The sequence below is a fragment of the Paramormyrops kingsleyae genome, chromosome 14 (assembly GCF_048594095.1).
Source record: "Paramormyrops kingsleyae isolate MSU_618 chromosome 14, PKINGS_0.4, whole genome shotgun sequence".
Lineage (NCBI taxonomy): Eukaryota > Metazoa > Chordata > Actinopteri > Osteoglossiformes > Mormyridae > Paramormyrops > Paramormyrops kingsleyae.
This window is the reverse complement of record NC_132810.1, coordinates 3,200,745-3,219,958: the sequence shown is the minus strand read 5'-3', so window position 1 is coordinate 3,219,958 and position 19,214 is coordinate 3,200,745. Positions and strand designations below refer to the sequence as shown.

The 19,214-nt window shown below is 42.0% G+C and overlaps 1 protein-coding gene across 2 annotated transcripts in view; it reads right to left on the bottom strand.

The window, feature by feature from the left end:
• Nucleotides 1–19,092, bottom strand: part of stard9 (StAR-related lipid transfer (START) domain containing 9) — a 38,303-nt gene extending 19,211 nt beyond the window's left edge. For both annotated transcript variants that reach the window (XM_023827409.2, XM_023827410.2), the window contains exons 1-12: nt 18,763–19,092; nt 15,022–15,091; nt 12,106–12,222; nt 4,233–4,349; nt 3,911–3,943; nt 3,712–3,773; nt 3,455–3,567; nt 2,113–2,255; nt 1,884–1,951; nt 1,133–1,230; nt 346–546; nt 152–249 (exon numbers count right to left, since the gene is read on the bottom strand). In XM_023827409.2, the coding sequence (XP_023683177.1) occupies nt 152–249; nt 346–546; nt 1,133–1,230; nt 1,884–1,951; nt 2,113–2,255; nt 3,455–3,567; nt 3,712–3,773; nt 3,911–3,943; nt 4,233–4,349; nt 12,106–12,222; nt 15,022–15,091; nt 18,763–18,809 (1,167 nt within the window). In that variant the 5' untranslated portion in view covers nt 18,810–19,092. The remainder of the gene's footprint in view (nt 1–151; nt 250–345; nt 547–1,132; nt 1,231–1,883; nt 1,952–2,112; nt 2,256–3,454; nt 3,568–3,711; nt 3,774–3,910; nt 3,944–4,232; nt 4,350–12,105; nt 12,223–15,021; nt 15,092–18,762) is intronic.
• Between the last annotated feature and the right edge of the window lie 122 nt (nt 19,093–19,214).

Here is a 19,214-nt window from a genome sequence, read left to right as displayed (position 1 = left end):
CACACCATTTTACCACAGCACAGTAACGACATTTGGGCAATAGCACTAATAGTCCCCTCAGAATAATGCCACTCTTTCATACCAGATTTAAATAATCTGAGAATGTTACCAAACAAAATTATACACGCACACACACAAAATGACGTCATACCTCATTGACGCGCGGCTTGTTGACAATGTTTCTCGCGTGTGCAGCATAGCGCAGGGTGCTGAGCGTTTCACTGTAGCTACTGCATGAAGGAGAAATAGCTGGAAAAAGCAAACAGAAATTACGACAACTGGAACTGCAGCAGCAGCTGTAGTATAAGCAGCAGCTGTTATCAGTAATCAGGCATGGATCCTTACTGGCGATCATGACGGTCTTAGAGTTGCCCCCTAAGCTGTCTTTGAGCAGCCATGTAAGAATGGAGTCTCTGTAGGGAATGAAGCACTGCCGTCTGCCGCCCCCCGAGTACGAGCTGCACTGGCTACCCGCGACACTGCACTCGCCCTCACTGGCCGTGCTGTTAATGCTCTGACAGCTGCTGAACATCTGAGAGTTCTGGGCTGCAAAGAGACAAAACAGAACAAATAAATCCGCAAACCGTTCGCATTGCAGTAATTAGGTCCTAAGGCAGCAGGTTCTGGGAGTCTCCACCGGACCATCAGAATGCTGAACTGGATCAATGAACCCATTCAGTGTCATCCATGTGTGTCACATTCATACCCCTATTCCTATGGCTATGTTACCACACTACATTGGTCATAGAGGATGTGCATCTCTCACTGCATCCAGCAGTAGTAATTACTGTGCTACTATTCATTGTATTTATTTGTTTCTTATCTGCACAACTTGTATCATTACTATGCTGTATATTTACCGTTTTTATATACCAACATTTGCACATTTTATCACTGCTGTTGTGGACTTTGCACACGTCGTTCACTGACTTACACTTTACCACATGTCACGTGAGGTGACAAAGTGATGTGATTTTAAAACAAACAGGCTCCCTATTAACTATTATGATAATTCATAATAACTGACGTTTTGACATCAAATCCCCCTTTTCCACCAACAGAAGTTCTTCGGCCAGCAGCTTCTGCTGTCATATCATTCCAGTCACTCCCCAGCTACACGTGTCACACTCACCAAGAGCAGAGATGACGATTCCTAGGGTCACCAGGGATTTGTTGATATTGGATCCTTCTGTGATTCTATCCCGGCAGTAGTGTGGATCCGCTCTTTCGCTACACACCAGAAAGGAAGGAGATGACAAGCATTACACAAAAATGAGGCAGAAAGAAATGTTGACAAATTAGTATTTAGTCATCAAACCTAAGTAAAATATTATACACAGACAGAAAATTTAAACTTAGTCTGGGTCTCATGCCAGAGACTGCCAAGTAATCCTCTATGTGCAATGCACAAAATAACCACTAGGGGGCAAACTGGTCACAGAACTGAAATATAACACAATAGAGCACATTAATTTTATGCTTTGTATAATAATAATAATAATAATAATAACAATCTTTATTTGCTATATGTACCAGCATGGGTACCCAGAAACACTTAGGCTTTCACATATCCCTTCTATATAATGTACACATTAAAGTAAAGCTGTACAAATAATGAGAAATCATATATGTTCAATTTGAACAAAGGCAAGCTAATACAATTTAAGCTGCGCAGTGACGTAACAGAATATGTAAATGTTGTAGCTTAAAAATATGATCCCACGCAGTGTTACTATAGTTACTGAGGTAGAAAATGCCCATAGTTAAAGGCCACTATGAAATGCTGATGCAAAAATTGTTACAATGAAAATTACAAAATTACCCTAAATGGTTTATGCTTAAAATGCGCAAAAAAAGAAACATTTCCGGCAAATTTTCCTTACCTGCCAGCAAGGTCAACCAGATTGATCTTGCTGACAATCTCTGAAGGGAGATTGTTCTCAAGTATAGCCTGTATGCATGAACAAAAAGGACTATTTGAGTAAGAAATGTGCATACATACTGCTATTTGATGTCAAAACAAAAAGGTAGTTAACCAAACTCAGTTAGCGAATGGAAAAGCAGCATTGTCTGAGATGAAGAGGATGGCGTTTCCGGAGTGCGGAGCGTGACCTGAGTGTACTGAATGCTGAAGATGGCGTGTGAACGGCTGCTGGCATCGTGCACGTGTGTGGCAGCAGTGATGCGATTGGCGATGCCCATCTCTAGAAGGTCGACGGCTTGCTTGTAGTCAGACACCACGTACTGTGACAGACCTATATGAGGGAGGGAAGAGAGGGAATCAGAGCCCTGGCATTCAGCGACAACGAGAAACATCAAAAGAGTGTGAATGACGAGCACCAAGCCTTAAGCTTTGTACTTTCAATGATGCAGGCAGGACTCGGAGAGGGAGGAGAAAGATGACATGTTCAAAGTCATTGTTTACGAAGCACCGGCGCTCCCCAGGGGGCTCCACTGAAGATTATCAACCACGTGGGCGGAGCCACAACCCTGGTCCCTTTTGAGGGACGGCAGCACCCTGTGCCCTAATATGCCTGAAGGAGCCGAGCAAGGGGGCAGCTGCACTGCTACATCAGCAATGGCTCCGCCTGGACCTTCCTACCGCCGAGCGCTAGCACGTGGCAGAAGCGGAGTGTGAGGGGTTAACACCTGTTTACTTTTAAACACAGCTGGAGGATAAACAAAGTGAGGGACACAAATTTTAAGAACACACAGGATCGGAAATTAGCGATGCCCTACAGCAGCCCGTGAAATTTCACGTGATTTCTGTTCCTCTTTCTCCAGTACTAAAGGATTTCAATGCATGTGGTACAGTGCAGTCCAAGAAATATGGCTGAAATACACCCCCCAATCGGAAGGGGGGAAGAACAGAGGCAACTATTGGCTATTTTAATGATAGTGACGTCACTTCCTGTATTAGCCATTTTCCTGATAGAAACAAATGGTGGATGTAGGGTAAAGAAATGGGGGTGGGGCCAGCCACAGAGACTAAGGAAAGAGAGGCAGGACTAACTCTAACTCTAACTCTTTAATTCTTCCTCTAGAAATCAGTACTAATTTTATAGCTCACACAAGAAACGCGATCCGTTATTTTTTCCATAGAGACTTCGCTAAAATACACTGCCATAAATAATCTCTCCAAAAAGATTTGCTATATTTTTAAACCAGAGACACCAAACCAGAGAAGCCTACCTTATACAGCTCTCGGCCTCTTATAAAGTTATTCTGACTGCTTTTAGACTCAGGAGTACGTAAGTCTTGCTGCATTGCAAAATCAATAAGAAAGTGAGCAGGCAAATGCACTTGTCCTACTACTGTCTTGTATGGGATTAAAGGTACAAAGGCTGGTATGCAGCATTCAATCAATATGAATAATGGATCATGCCAGCCCAATGGACTCTGATGGACTTACTGCTTCCCTCCCGCTTGAGACCTGCCCCCCCCCCCGGCTCACCCTGCACATAGGGCCCTTTCTCTGGGTGCTCTCGAACTCGCAGTGTGGTGGGCTTCTTCTGCTTCGAGTGCCTCAGCAGGTCTCGCACGCGCTCGTTGTAGATCTCCAAAAAGCTACGAAATGCAGGTTGGAGTGGAGGGAAGAAGGAATAAGATAACCAGAAGAATAACAGTGGGGCAATCTGATACGAATGACACGGAATTACGTTATTAATATGATGCACTAAATGAGAAAAATTACACGGCTTTGTAACACACCTGATTTCCACTCTGCAAGAGCTCTGTCCTTCAGGAAAGCTGCCATCTGCCCTAAATAATCCCTGTACAAACCGAAACCGGGTTTGTGCCAACACAACACTAACATAACCATCCCCAAATCACAGATACATACACAGTTAGGCATCACCAATTTACAACAATGTTTGCTTCACCAGAAGACATTTTGTGCTGTTTGTACCTGACAGATTCTTGGCGTGAGCCCAATGGAAGCCTAAAGGAAACAGCCAAACCAAGAATCAGAGACATACAACAAACATAATTAGATAACTGCTGATTAGGAAGGCTTGTGGTTTTTATAAGGACACTACAATTCTGTAGTGGTCAGCTCTATGACATAGTAATGGATTACAGATGCTATAGCTGAATAAAATTGCTCCTGAACAATACTTCATATATCCCAGCCTTAATCCTGTACTGGTGGTAATGCAAGCTGTCTGAGCTGTAAGCCTGAATAGTGCTGGATATGTCACGGACAGCCCACAAACACAGGCCTTACTTACGGGGGTCCCAATCATGGTGTAGGTCTTCCCTGAGCCTGTCTGGCCATAAGCAAAAAGGCAAACGTTGTAGCCCTCAGATGCACCTGTCAGTACAGACACACCAAGGTCCTGGAACACCTGGAGGAGAAAGAAATTGGTGAAGTCATCACTGACTTCAAACCCAGGGGGGACTTAGCACAAGGAAGTGCAGGCAGGGGACCCATGAGGACAGACTTTCCTGAGGTTACATTTAAGGATATTAGATAATATGATCATGTCAATTATAGCAATATATCGCTTATTTACATTGTTAAGATAAACAAAGTTGCCCTCCATCCCAGCTGTAATGGACTATTCCTACTTTGAGACTTCATGCTACCCAGCTTTCTGTTCACACTGGAGTCCAGTGGTAGGCTACTGGCACAAAGTAGCCTAACAGACAACAACAGCACAAAGATACAAGGCTACCATTACATCACCGGGATCCCGCTAGAGTGCCGGGCAAATCGTGAATGAATGTGGAGAGAACACAATTAAACGAACGCTGTCAAAAATTCTAGACTAACCTTAGCCGCTGGGGCGGAGTAAGACACAGCCTAGGACACAGCCTAGGACACAGCCTAGGACCACAGCCTAGGACCACAGCCTAGGACACAGCCTAGGACACAGCCTAGGACCACAGCAAAAGAGGGAACAGCTAAACTTCTTAATACTGTCCTATTGATCCGATGGTGCGAACCAGCCCCCCCACCCCTGGCAATACAAGTCTCATCCCCACCGTAGTCGGTAAACTTTACCACTGGCAGCCTGCACTTTGACTGGCATTTTTTTGATGTTCCATTGCTTTTAATTCCCTCTCAATTCTTGTTTGGCTCCAAAAAAATGCTAATGTGGCCCATCTGGGGGCCCCTACCCATGCCAGCCTCGGCCCCCCCCCCCGAGAGGGCCCCTACCCATGCCAGCCTAGGCCTCCCCCCGAAAGGGCCCCTACCCATGCCAGCCTCGGCCACCCCCCGAAAGGGCCCCTACCCATGCCAGTCTCGGCCCCCCGAGAGGGTCTTTACCCATGCCAGCCTCCGCCACCCCCCGAAAGGGCCCCTACCCATGCCAGCCTCGGCCCCCCGAGATGGTCTTTACCCATGCCAGCCTAGGTCCCCCGAGAGGTTAGTCCGTCCCTGTTCAAACCTCACAGATAAAATCACACAAAACAACAATATCAATAAAGAGGATAACGAAATGAAAATATAAATGCATTGAATGGAATGAATAGGGACCATTGTGTATTGTCATGTCATACTTTGTTTGTTAGGACAACAGATGAATGGAATGGGAAATCCGAGAATGTTAGCAAAAAAAAAAAAAAAACTTTTCCAAAGTAAATCACTAGTTGATTTCTTCTTTGACAGTATCTGTGATAGGTTGAAGATTTTCATCTTAGACAATGGTTTCAATTTCCATCCATCCATCATTTTCTGCAGGGGGCCTAGAACCTATCCTGGGCAGCACAAGGCACAAGGCTAGGGCATATCCGGGATGGGAAGGGTTCCGATTCCTATAAAGTTACTTTAAAATTCCTGTCATTAAATTCAACAGCATATGTTACAAATGTACTTATTTACTGTTTAAGACCAACATCTCCATAGAGCTCAAACATTACAAGTGAGTCGGTTGCAGCTACGATGTGAGGGATCTGGAATCAAAGACGAAGTGTGTACTTTGAATAACCCGACAGTGAAATAAGCCAGACGAACCGAGAGCCCTTTCTGGCAATACAATGACAAAGACAATGTGTCCAGCCCTGAGCCCCGCAAGCCCACATACTGTATCGCCGGTGCTGAGCAGGTTCTCTCATGAACTCCACCAACTACCTCTAAACCTTCAACTGTAAACCAGTCCATATTCTGAACACACTGAACTCTAAATACACCAATATAAAATAATATTAAGCTGAAACAACATTTCTTATAAAATATTTATCGTGATTTAGATTATGCTGATTTGCACTAAGGTTCTGACTCCAGACCAATGTCTGCTTTTTCCACAGCAACTGGCCCTAAGTGATGTCCCAAGAGATAGAAACTTTGATCAAGAAACATTCAGAAAGCTTCCAGGATGAGGTCTGTTTGTGTATGTCTTTGCATGGAAGCTGGAACAAGTATCTACTGTTCCGTCAGCCCAGAGGAAACTCCGAAAACAATGGAGAAAAAACAGGAAAAAACAAAGGCATAAAAATAGAGAGAGAAAAAATCTACTTGATATTAAGGTCAATACCATCAACCGACATACAACAGGAAGGTACAAAACTAGGGAGTGTTATCACCAGAAGTCAGTAATGCCCAAGTCTCAGCCAATAAGGATAAGAAACACAATTTTCATGGGAGAAAAACAAAGACCATTTCTAATGAGAGCTTAGTGAAGTTTCGCACATGTGTGGTGAGATATTAGGGTGGATTTGTTTCCATGCACTTATTCACTTATTTTCCAATCAGCTATGGAGTCGTAGGTCAGTCTTGGGAGTGTGGGAGCCTGGTGCTCATCCCAGTCAGCACGGGGTACAGACATCCAAATAGGGGATGATAGTCCACCACAGACCACCCACACCCACACAGACACACGTTTTTATTCACATCTTTGTGGGGACTCTCCATTCATTTATAGGGGAAAAACCCTAATCCCAACAACAACCACCCAGCCCTTTAACCATAAGTAACCAAGACTTTTGATAGTTTGAGTTTTTTTGATTGCGGTCACAGATTTTTATAAAATTGGGTTTCCCCTTGTTGGGGAAAAAATGGTCCCCACAACGTCAAAATAAAAAGGATTTTAATCACAGTGTGGGGGCCCCACATAATGCCACATTCAGTCCCCACATAATGCATACCTGGACAACACACACACACACACACACACACACACACCCCAGTGCCAAATCACTTAACTGCACATCTTTGGCCTGCAGAAGTAGTCCCTGGAGGAATGAAGCGCAAAACAGGTAGATCAGGTAAAGTCATATCCAGGACGTGGGCAGGATTTTAACATTAACTCTCAGGGTATCAGGCACCAAGGTAAGTTTATTGAAAGATGATTATCACTATGGATCATTACTGCTTATGAATTTAATATGCCATAGACACTCAGGCCTAACTAATATGGTACCCTCTTCAGATCCTTGATATTACTTATTTATATAATAGTTAAATGACCTGGGGCTAGACCTCAGCAAAACAAATGTTGCAAGACTGTCTGGTAAAGATCCAGTTACAAACCTTTTCAACAGACACTCACACAACCACACAAAACAGTATTTTTTTTTGGTTGTTACTTTCAAACCATGATATTTTTAAATACCAAAGCTATACTTAAAAACGTATATCCCCCCATTCAGAGTAAACCAAATTAAGCACTGCTTTTTTAAAAGATGGATTAGACGTAGCCTACCAAATTAAACAACGGCTATCAGAAAGCTAATGTCGTGAAGTATTAAAAGAAGAAAAATGACTAAAAGAACAAAAAAATCTTAACATTACACCATTTCAGTACTTCCTGCGAAAAAAGCAAGGAGGGATCAATTTGTTGTTAAATCAATAAAAACACATTAGTCAAGTTACTCAGTTTATTACATAAACAGCACATAAAACTCTGTTTGTCTACATAACACTGTTTATGAACTCTATATGCAGCTTAAAAACAGACAAATAAACACACTTTTATTCATACTTCATAAAGGTATTATGTTTTAGGTGATGTCCTTCACATCAAGTGTGATGATTATGTCTAACAAAAAGAAACTCTACAGCAGCATGTCCACTTAATCGATGAATTACTGCACTAATGCTGAAAAGAGCTGGGCAATAGTAACCACAGGTCTGCTCAAAGACCCAATGAGAGGCTGTGTTTTTCAAGTACCCTCTGCATTATCACATAGTATCATCACTTAGCACTCATTATGACAGAACCTCCCCCTCTTAAGCGGCCCTAAATCAGGCTTCGACGAGCATACAGAGAAACCCCCATATAATTAGAGGCTGCAAAGGATGTTTTGGCTGGGTTTGTTTCAAGTGGGTCACACTGCACCAGCCCTGGTCAGCTCACGGTCTCTGGATTTTGCAGTGACGCCAGTGCAGTTCTGGGCAGATCGTGGTGAGGATCGCCTTTGACGCGGCACAAACGCTCTTTATTAGAAACGGTCCCGAGGTCTCCGTTGACTGAAAAACGCACGCTCAGATCTTTGAAATGGCATTGCTCCACAGTAATGTAATCCGCTGGTCTGTGAGAAGCACCAAGTGTGTAAAAGGGGAGCCGTTGCCACACTGGGTCACGACGAGCTTCTCCCCACGGTTTGTCGTCGGGTAATACAAACACTGCAAAGTCACTGAGCTGCGTTTTAGAAGAACTGCTCTGGTGTGATTCCTCTGTGGCGAAATAATATATAAGGATAAGGACGGACAGAAAGCAACATACAGAGAAAGAGTTTAGGGATCGAGGCGGGGACGAGGAAGTTCCCGGGCATAAGTCCAACTCTTGTCTCAACTTTTGTTTGTCATCTTTTACAGAATTTGTAGGTCAAATGGAGGGGGGAGGGAAGTGGTGTCTGAAGGCCGAATAGACACTGCTCTCCATATTTTGTGCGCATGCCTGTATGCACACTCACTGCACTGAACCTGCAGGAGAAACTGGTCAGTGAAGCACAGGCTGCACTGTGGAGAACATCTGAAATGCTACATGTTAACTTTTAATGTCCTGGAGTGATTAAGATCTTGTAGATGAGAATTACTGCAACATACAGAAGAGGAATTTCAGGCACATTTGGCATCTGTTTACTGTCTCTAAAAGAAGTTTTTCTAATAATATTTTTCCAGATGTTGAAATAAAAATATCTGTCTAGGGAAAACACTTCAATTACAATTCCAGACAAAAATGTGAAACTTTGTGGCAAATTCATCATAAATCTATGTATTCACTTAGTGACACTACTGTAACTACACAGGATAATGGTTAATATTATTTTTTGAAGAGCTGCACTCTTCTGCTACAGGAACAAAGCCAACTTTCCAGACATTTTGAAATGATAAACCACCTCCCTAAATTGGCAAGTTCTGTTTTGCTTCAGCATGATGCTCACCCTGCACTGTTTATTAATGAAGTGCAAAGGAAAGTAAAAACCTCAGAAGTTTCCGTACTGAACTGATACGCTCAGACTTCAGATACAAAAAAAAATTGACTACATGATTCTGCAAATACATACAAAACACAAAATAGAATCAAACACGTTAAGCGTTTGACACAGAAATCTATAAGACAGTAAATAGTTCAGTACAGTATTCAGAAAAAAAACCCTCCAGCTTCCTTTGGATATAAGAAGCAGCATTGTGTGTTTCCCTTAGAGCGAAATCTCACCATGAAAAAAGCCAAGGAGCCCTTTAACTTCTGCAGCTGTTCTGCAGCTATGGCAGCCCCCCCCCCCTCCCCTCCCCTCCCCTCCCCTCCCCCTCCACACTGTACCCACCCTACGGCTTGCGCCTGCTCTGGCGCTTGTCTCTCTGCTTCTAAACGTCTAATACTTTGATTCGACTGTTTCGTTTGCATAGTCACTGGAGCCCATTAGCGATACATTGTGTGGAAATGTATTAAGGTTCTCAGTTCCTCTCTTGGCTTCAATGTATCATCACCCCGCATTTAAATTCTATAGGTCTACAAGGATATATGCGAATGGTAAGAATTATCACCCCGCCCCCAATCCAACAGCCAGGTCCAATTACCACTCTTTGTCTTTAGAGCTTTTTGACCTATGTCTCTAACTCCTACCCCCCCGGCCCTCTGGGCCAGCCTGCTCTGGAATGTGTACAGAATCACACACATGTCTACATGGAGCCCTGCCATCTCACTGCAGAACTCCAGTAAGGATTTAAAAAAAAAAAACATGGGTAAAAGGTTTTGTGTGAACTTCGATAACCCCCCCTCCCCCCACCATCTCAGAGGGCAGAGAATTAAACCTCCCCCATCATGACTGGGACAGTGATGGATTTTCCCCCTGGACTCCACAGGAAATGCAGCTGGGATTGCTCCGCCTACTCGCACTGTGCTGGACTGACTCTGTCTACAGGCTAATGCAGAGCACTGGAACGGTTCAGTCTACCTTGGGAATAAAACAATAACATTGTAATACTTTTGATTTACTAAGAATGCCTAACTATTGGTGGAGTGTAAACGTACTGCAAGTACAAAACAGCTTAAAATGAGAAAAACCAGGACAGTGATTTTCAGTCCCCGCATGACTGTTCCCCTTTGTCTGTATTAGAAATAAATCGAGCAATCGAAAGCATCCCAGACAGTAACTTTATAAGGTATAAATGATGAATAACAATTTAGCTAAAGGCAAGATATGCAAAGAAGGTCAAAACTATCAGAATGACCTTCTTTATAAGGTTCTCTATTCTTTAAACGTACTGAATTCTCCGGACTCTTTCTGTCAGCTCTCACACTTTGCCTGACGTCTGTCTTCTTCTGTCCAGGATCCGGAAGACAATAGGTTGAACTACATTCAAAATTTCAGCCTTGGAACAGAGGCCCGATTCTTCGGTGCTGACCCTACCATGCCAGTGCGGCATATGGAATGCCATTAGCGTCCCAACAAGCCTCTGACAGTGCAGAACTGGCAGACACAGTGCGAAATTACTGAGTGCCGTCTCTGAGCGTGGGTCTCAAGTGCAGCAGTGTGTCTCTCAGAAAGCACAAAAGGGGGTCTAATATACCCCTCCCGGGGTATATGGATGTAGCTGGTCGAGAAAAGGCTCATAACCAAGCATTGATAACATTCAGGCAGCACATACAAACAGACAACAGGAAAAAAGAAACGTTTTTCTCACAAAGAGCTTAGAAAAAGGCCACTTTCAAACTTTCTGTCGAACCAATGAGAACAACATATGAATTCATTCCTGAATCACTGACAATAATTATTTATTTCTCCCCACTCCAAAGCAGGAAAACAGGGCTTACATCACTCACACCGATTGTAGGGGGGTTTTCTCCCTTGTTAGCCAACAGGATGGGTTGTACCACCAGAAAACAACATAGGTCTTATCAGATGTTGGCCAGTCGGAGTGTAAGGACCAGCAGGTCGATATCGCTGAACCGGTATATACAGAAAATCATTCCGGTTCTGCTTGGTGATGAAAGGTCATATTCTCTCCAGGCTTCAGCTCAGCATGATTCTTCATAAGGATACTATTTTCTTATGTCCATTCTTGTGTTATGTAATTGACATATACACGATACACACAGACACACACAACCAGCTAACTGGATGTCTATTGACCATGATAACAATATGCAAGATCCACCCACACAAAACGTGTGAGGCGACAGTAGAACCCACTGGGTCACTATGCCCCCCGCATACCGACCATAGTGACAGCAATACAACACAGGCAGCCCCCAGGGTACGAACAAGATCCGGTAACTAAATCTGTCTTAAAGCCTAATTCGTGGGTTAGCCAGAACAATAATAATACGTTGCATAATAATAATTATTATTATACAGTAATAATTAATGTAGCTACACACTGTACTTCACTGTACCTCGAGCCGATGGACCACTGAACCCACACGGTGTTTTAATGAGCGTCACAAAGTAGTGTGTGCGTCTGTAATCACGAACCATGGCGTTTAACTGAAATTATAAATATGATTTAAATATGATGGCTTTACGGTAGGCATTGTATATCAACATAATTACAAAATCGAGTTTCACTCTGTAGACGACATAGTCCTGTAACAGCAGAGCACCATGAGTTTGAGGTGACTTTTCATGGGGGGTGCAGTGTTCTCCATAAGGATGAGACGACCAGTAGAGCAGCAGATGAACGATGGGTGTATCGGGCAATACTGGCCTCACCTCCTCCTGCGACGCATGGTCAGGGCCTTCAGGGTCCACAGACCAGTAGCAGTAGTCAAACCCAAACTCCATCACTTTCTCTCTGGAGTCCCCGTGTGCATCAGGACGACCATCAAGCTGCAGAAACACAAGCTTCCATGTCAATTAATGCTTATAGAATAAACGGTTAATTTGTGCTTTTGCAGGTCTTCTACACTATGAAAGTGTCATTGATAGTATCGGTGCTCAATGTTTCACATGAATGGTGTCAGCATGGCAGGTGTGATCCAGCCTTATGCACAGAGAACACTGGGATTGGCTCCAAGCCCACCTGAAACCACGTAGACGATAAACCGTTGAAAGATGAATGGATGATGTCAGTTTGGCGGTCTGTAAATCTGACTCACTGTACAACATAGCATCAAGTAACACTACCGCTAAAGATCTGAATTTGCTGAATGGCATCTAAATACTTTTAGCAAGGCAGAAGTGCTGAATCCACAGATTTGAATCACTGAATTCACCTCTTACTACCATAACTGGAAAGGTGTGGTGACTGGGGTTATTCAAATTAATTACTTACACCTGTCTGTCGTGTGTGTGTGTGTATGTATATTCTTTTTTGTGTTGCCCCGTAACCAGGATACTGGTTTTATGTCAGTCCCCAGACCTGTCAATTTTCCATGCAATTATATCCCTATTCAGCCTTGAGTAGTTTTTCCTTAGCTTGTAAACACAGCACTTTGCTCTAGTATTCCTCTGCCACATCATTAATCACTAACACCACCTAAACTGCACATGAAGAGTCATAACAAAAAAATTGTTCTTCACAATAGTATACAAGCAGTTTTTACATAGCAAAGCAAACGGACATTTTGCTATGTGGTTGCAAACAATACAAAAGTAACAGTCATATTCATCAAGATACAGGCCACATTTGCTGTAAGGATACCGAAATTATTACTTACTAAATGGTTCTTTTAATGAGTAAAAATTACATTTGTGATTGATTATGCTGATTTTAAATAATGCCCTAGGCACAAAACCAAATGACTAAATTTCACCTTATTTATTTATTTAGAATACAACTACATTTAATTTCGCAACAACGCTAATTGACAAGGGTCAGGCAAGTACCAGCATGTCTGAACGTCCTGACTTTACCAGCGGTGACACTGTTTGTAGACACCACAGAAATACATAAAACACACGCTATTGTCAAAATCCCTGCAGTGGAGATTGCATCAAAGAAAATTACAATAGAGCCTGGGATACCCATTAGTCACACGGTTATAAAGAAGCTAAAACCATTATGAAACAGAAACACATTTGACTGACCCCTGTTCAATACATGCCTGCCAAAATAAACCCTCCTTTTATACAGCAAGGTACTGCAGCCAACCTGAAAAGCTCATTTTGTAAAAGCCGCCGGCTGGATACAAAGCCCACAAGTCCTGTTGTTATAAAAACCCAGAGCTGGAATTAATGGCTCAGAAATGGATCTGTGGTGTTTGTGTGGAGCTCTGCTTACTTAAACCACAAGGTTGATCTCTGCATTACCTCTCACCGCATCTTTCCCTGAATACTGTGTCTTACTAAGTGCTCTTAAACCATCTACACAGTGTACATTAAAACCAAACAAATTTCTACTCAACAGAAAAAAAATATACTGTAACATAATAACAACCAATGAAGAATTAGACCTGAAAATCTAACCAAACAGAAAAGCCAAGCAATTTATCCTCCTGAGACCCAAGGAAAAAAGTGTCCTTTAATTTTAGGTTATTTGTCTTTAGAGTAAATAAGACGTCTTTTTTCAAATTTCTTGCTATTTTTAATTTCACAGCATGTCTCTTTAGTGTACAACGGGAATAAATACGTTTCCTTACATCAGTGAAAAGATAGATGCAAAAATAAAAATGTCCACTACAATGGACATAAATTAATGGGTGGGGTCTCAGGAGGATATAGTTCAACAAGAAATAAAATTTACGGTCTCTCTCTTACCTCTATTAGCCTTAAGCCTCCTTTTACATTATCCAAGACCCTCCCACAATAATATTTCCCAATGTATACTAACCAAATCTAATCTAACCTCAGTTAACCACTTTGAAACATCATGGGAAATGTCTAAACTACAAAATATTAATCCAAACTCCTTCAGCAACAGGACACTCCACGTGGTTCAGCATCAGACAATTGATAATACTTCTTTTAATTTCCTGCCCCTTATGAGTCTTAAGACACCGGCAAAGTGTGAAGTACAACAGGATATAAATCCTTCTCAGATCATAAAGAACTTGAAAGTTATACAGTGTATGTATTAATGGTAATGACGTAGTTTATTTGAGTTTCTGAAGCAGTGTGACTGCGCCTCTTTTCAAAAGCATTACAGGTCAGTGTCCCCCTGAAGGATTATGAAGTGAAGTATATCAACAAGAGACTTTGTAAAGCCTTAAATAAACCCCACAGGATTGTTTTCCTAACAAAAAGCTAACACTATTAATTTTAATGACGTAAAACATGCTAACTTTTGCTGACTTTTTAAGCTGCGTTAGCGTGGTGCCTGTATTGTCTGCCCCTGAGACAAACTAACTAGGTAATACCCAGAGACCCCTGCATCTGTGTGTGTTTCCATGTGTGTATGCAAGGGATCTGAGTGCTTACAGTAAACAATGTGGCACTGAAGCAAGAACTGAACATCCCTTACTGTAAACATCCCATTCGGTTAACCACCCCCATACCCAGAACGCGCACCGGCCATCGACTGTAACCAAATAACTAATGCTTTCTATACAATCATGCTGTTTTATTAGCTAATCTAGATATTTGACAATCAAATATTTAAAGTTACTGAGAATATATAAAGGATACATAGTCCTTTCCAATTTTGAAGACCTAGTCATTTAAAATGTTTAAAGTATGTAAAGTACTTACCTTCATGTTCTTTATCCTAACTATCTTGTCCTCCACTTGCAGCGCTATCCGTGCCCCATCCGCCGTCTCCCTAAAGCAACGACATCAGCGTATATTAAATAAAAGGCTTAAACACATCAACATGCATTCATCCTGAGAAGATGCATATTGCCCCAGTATTAAAAAGGCCAAATTAGACGGTACAACTCTTGTACATAGAGGAATCAGCAATATGAATTTGCTCATGAGAAATGAGCCAGTCCTTATGGGACTCCTGATGCAGGCATTAGACATGCATCTTGAACACAAGTAAAGATGTTAATTCTGTTTTGGGTCATGAGCTACTAAAGTCCAATGAGGGCAGCAGGAAGCTTTGAATCCTTCACAACTAGAAACATCCTAACTTTCTTTGAGAATTAGGTCAAGACGGTATTTCCCAAATACCACAGAATGAAACACAGACCAAAACAACAAAATAATTTCATTAGATGTAACAATATAAAAAGAAAGATATACGAATACGGATCGCTATTGCATATTTTATCGGACACACAGTATTTCAAAGAACAATCAACTATTCTATTGAACTAGTCTAGTTGAGTAAATATGCAAGAGTACCATGAGACTCTATGTGTTGAAGGTCAAGAAACAAGAAGCATGATGGATACATAACGTCTGTGATCATGAGACAAAGTCATTGCATGAACAAATGACTGCATTGAGAAACCTACAAATTCATCTAAATATCAAACAGAACCAAGATAGCAGAATACTGGCATCCCGATCCAGATTTTTTACTCCCTAATATTTCTGTAAAACTTCCTAGAGACTTCAAATAGGTTTACACTAAAATTAGTAAAACTTACATGAATCTGTTGCTTAACATCTTCTTGATAGCCTGTGTTACTTGACTCTATGAGACCCACAGAACTTACTAGAATGCAATAATGCACGTTTTTAATTAAACCTGAGGCAATTCAGCGTGCATCAAGGCTAAGCAACATCGGGCAAACATATGAATTCCAAATATAGTCATAAAACTGATGGCAGTCACACCCGCACGGCAATTTGATACGTGGTTACAAACCTTGTAAAGCTCCACTATGGTAATGCCTGTAAAGCAATGATGAGAGGGAAGGATGAAGCTGGGCTACATAAGTTCTGTAAGTGAGTAGAAGCCTACATTCTGTAGCACTGACCTGGGCCATTCATCTAAGGCAGTGTTTTCCCAATCCGGTCCCCAAGCACCCTGCTGGGAGCTGGGAGGGAGCAAAAATGTGGACTGTCTGGCAGGGAGCAAAAACATGGACCAGCTCTTGGCCCCCTGAAGGCCAGACTGGGAGACATGGATCTAAGGCAAGAAGTTCAAGTATGCTCCCTGCAAGTTTTTTTTGCCATGTCTCTGTCACAACATAATTTTATTCTTCTTTTGAAAATGCTGTATGTTTCCTGTTTAAACGTCTGTCTGACTGATCACTGTGCGACCATGCTGTATTCCAAAAAATCTTGAAAACTGGGTAACACTGTACTTCGGGCAGAAATAAGGAGTAGTACACTCTTATTTAATGTATTAATTAACCAGAAATTAAGTGTTACTTACATACTGACCCCGTGTTCATTCATAATTAATCAATCATAACAGTTAATGTATTTCATGTAGTTACCTTACTGTATTTGTTCATGATTTGTACTTGAGTAGTAACTGAGTTACTAAGTTACTTGTGCCTCCTTAGGTAAAGTGTTAGATGTCCATTTACATAACATCTAGGTGACAGCATAAACAAAGAAAACTAATTTACCTAAAACAAATTAAAATACATCATAATTTGATCAGATTTAATTTGATATCAGTTTATCAAAGTATGCTTTAATCGGCTCTGTAAGACTGGATCGGGAAATCCCCAATTATATTTTCCTGGCTTATTTTGATAATTCTCACGTATAATCAAAAAAGAAAATTGGCAAAGCCTGAATGATACCACACCCAAAGTTTATGGTAAATCAAAGTCGTATTATTAGAGCCTATATCCTTTCAACTATTGTGTATGGTGGTTTTTTAAATGGTTCAACAGATTTCAAGACTGCAATACATCACTCCTTACCCTGACTACAAAAATAAATCATACTACATGGCACTGCCAAATTAAGTTTCTCACACAAATCTTTCCCACATAACTCTATGTCTTTGACAGTGTCAGACTTCCCGGCATTATTATATGTAGGTCTGTGGAGCAAAGGTTTGTGTGAAAGTGGGACAATCTATGTATTCCAGCTGCGGATTCCAGGCCCTTCTGACGCAATGTAGTGAAATCCAAGCTTGGACAGCAGAACTCTGGGAAACAAACTCTAAAGCAGCCACTTTAACTTGGAAGTGCTGCAGCAGTGCTTGACTATGGTCGGGGAGGGTTAGTTTTCCAGCCGTTTGGTGGAAGCGGGCCAGATTACGTATACAGTCAGTAAATTCTGACTAAAACCCTGAAGTATATCCTGATATAGAGCAAGGTCTGCATATGTATGCTGAGTGCTGGATCTCTCTCTCTCTCTCTCTCTCTCTCTCTACATTAACAGCCCAGCAGCAGCAAGAGCTGCAAACCCCATTTTGCCGTGGCAAACAAACCAAATTCTGGTGATATCACAACTTGACATAATGCCCCTCCTTACCTTCCAGCTTCCCCCACAGACCCCCAGAGAGTTTCAACATGCTGTTGTAATTTTGGTTAATCGTAGTGGGTGGAGTATGCGTCTTAGGGGGGCACTTCAGGCACATGCTATCGACCACAACACTGCCTTAGAAGTTCCAAGAACTATTTATATGATACTACAATAAACAGTGCTAGACTGTCAGCTAACTAGTCAACAAATGGTTTAGAAAGCACAGCATACAATGGACACCAAAACTAACAGCAAAAATATGTCTTTCTGTTTAACTGCAAGCCATCATAAATTTATAAAAGAAACTAATGTAAACCTGAACAGGCCGCTAAAATATTAACATCAGCAGTTTACACTTTATTGCTAAAATTCAGCTATATATACTATTGCAAGTCATGTGCGATGCAATAGGATACAGCCATAGGAGAGCTTTGCATAAATGGACGTTATTGTCCAAATCGAGGTACAAGACGATCAGAGAGCAGGGACACAGTCAACATCACTGAAGCAAATGGGGTTAAAAGTATTATTCAAGGGACCAATGGTGATATGATTACTCTGCCGGCCTTGGGACTTGAACCCACCACCTTCCGGACAATAGGCAGAGATCCATAAACCACAAGCTACACACAGCTCCCAATAACACTCGAACAAGTAATGACTATCGTAGATTTAATTTAAAATTATAATTCTAGTCCTTGCTGTGATATGAGGTCATTCATGAATTAATGAATGCGCATATAAAGCCAAGAATCTGATCAAGTTAATTTCTTACTGGTACTTTTAACGGTCGCACTGGGTTTCTGTGAGAACTGCGCATTCTCTGTGCCCCAGAAGAAAACTCGTCCACTTCTGCTTTCATAAAACTAAGATACATTAGCTTTGCTTAAATTCGCTTTCATTTTTATAAATCGAGCAAGGATAATACTGCCCAACATGATCGTCCTTTAAGCGGCACAAACACTAAACACGCCTCCCTCCGGCACACGAACTTTGCTAACAGAATATCCTGCAAAACTCCACTCTGCACAATTAATAAGTAATTATAGCAATAACCACATGCACACGTAATATCAAATTCACAAAATATCAAACCAAAATGACCCTTACCTTGCGTTAAGTGGGCGAACCCGAATCGCTACTTGAACGTTTGACATTTTTCTTTATTGGGTATAAGCAACTGCGTTTCGATGCACCGAAAGAAAACGACAAAATTATGATATTCAGATATAAAAACCTACAAACAACGTCACGCAGGCTAATCAAACGGGGACAAAAGTAAACTTCTGTCCCCATCAGTCAGGTCCGCCGCCTTCTCCATGCGCCTGCGGAAAAACTTGCTGCCGGGGCAGCGGCGAGGGGACGGGAGGAGACCGAGGCGGGGCCACGGAAACGCGGCCTCGCTGCCAGCTTCGCTTCCCTGGCGTTGTTTACGGGTCCATGTGGACGTTCATATGTCAAGGGTGTAGCGCGTATTTTTTTTCGAACGTATATTCTATCCATAAAATTGCCAGTTGGGAAAACATCAGTCGTTGGGCAAAGCACTGATTGAACAAAGCTCC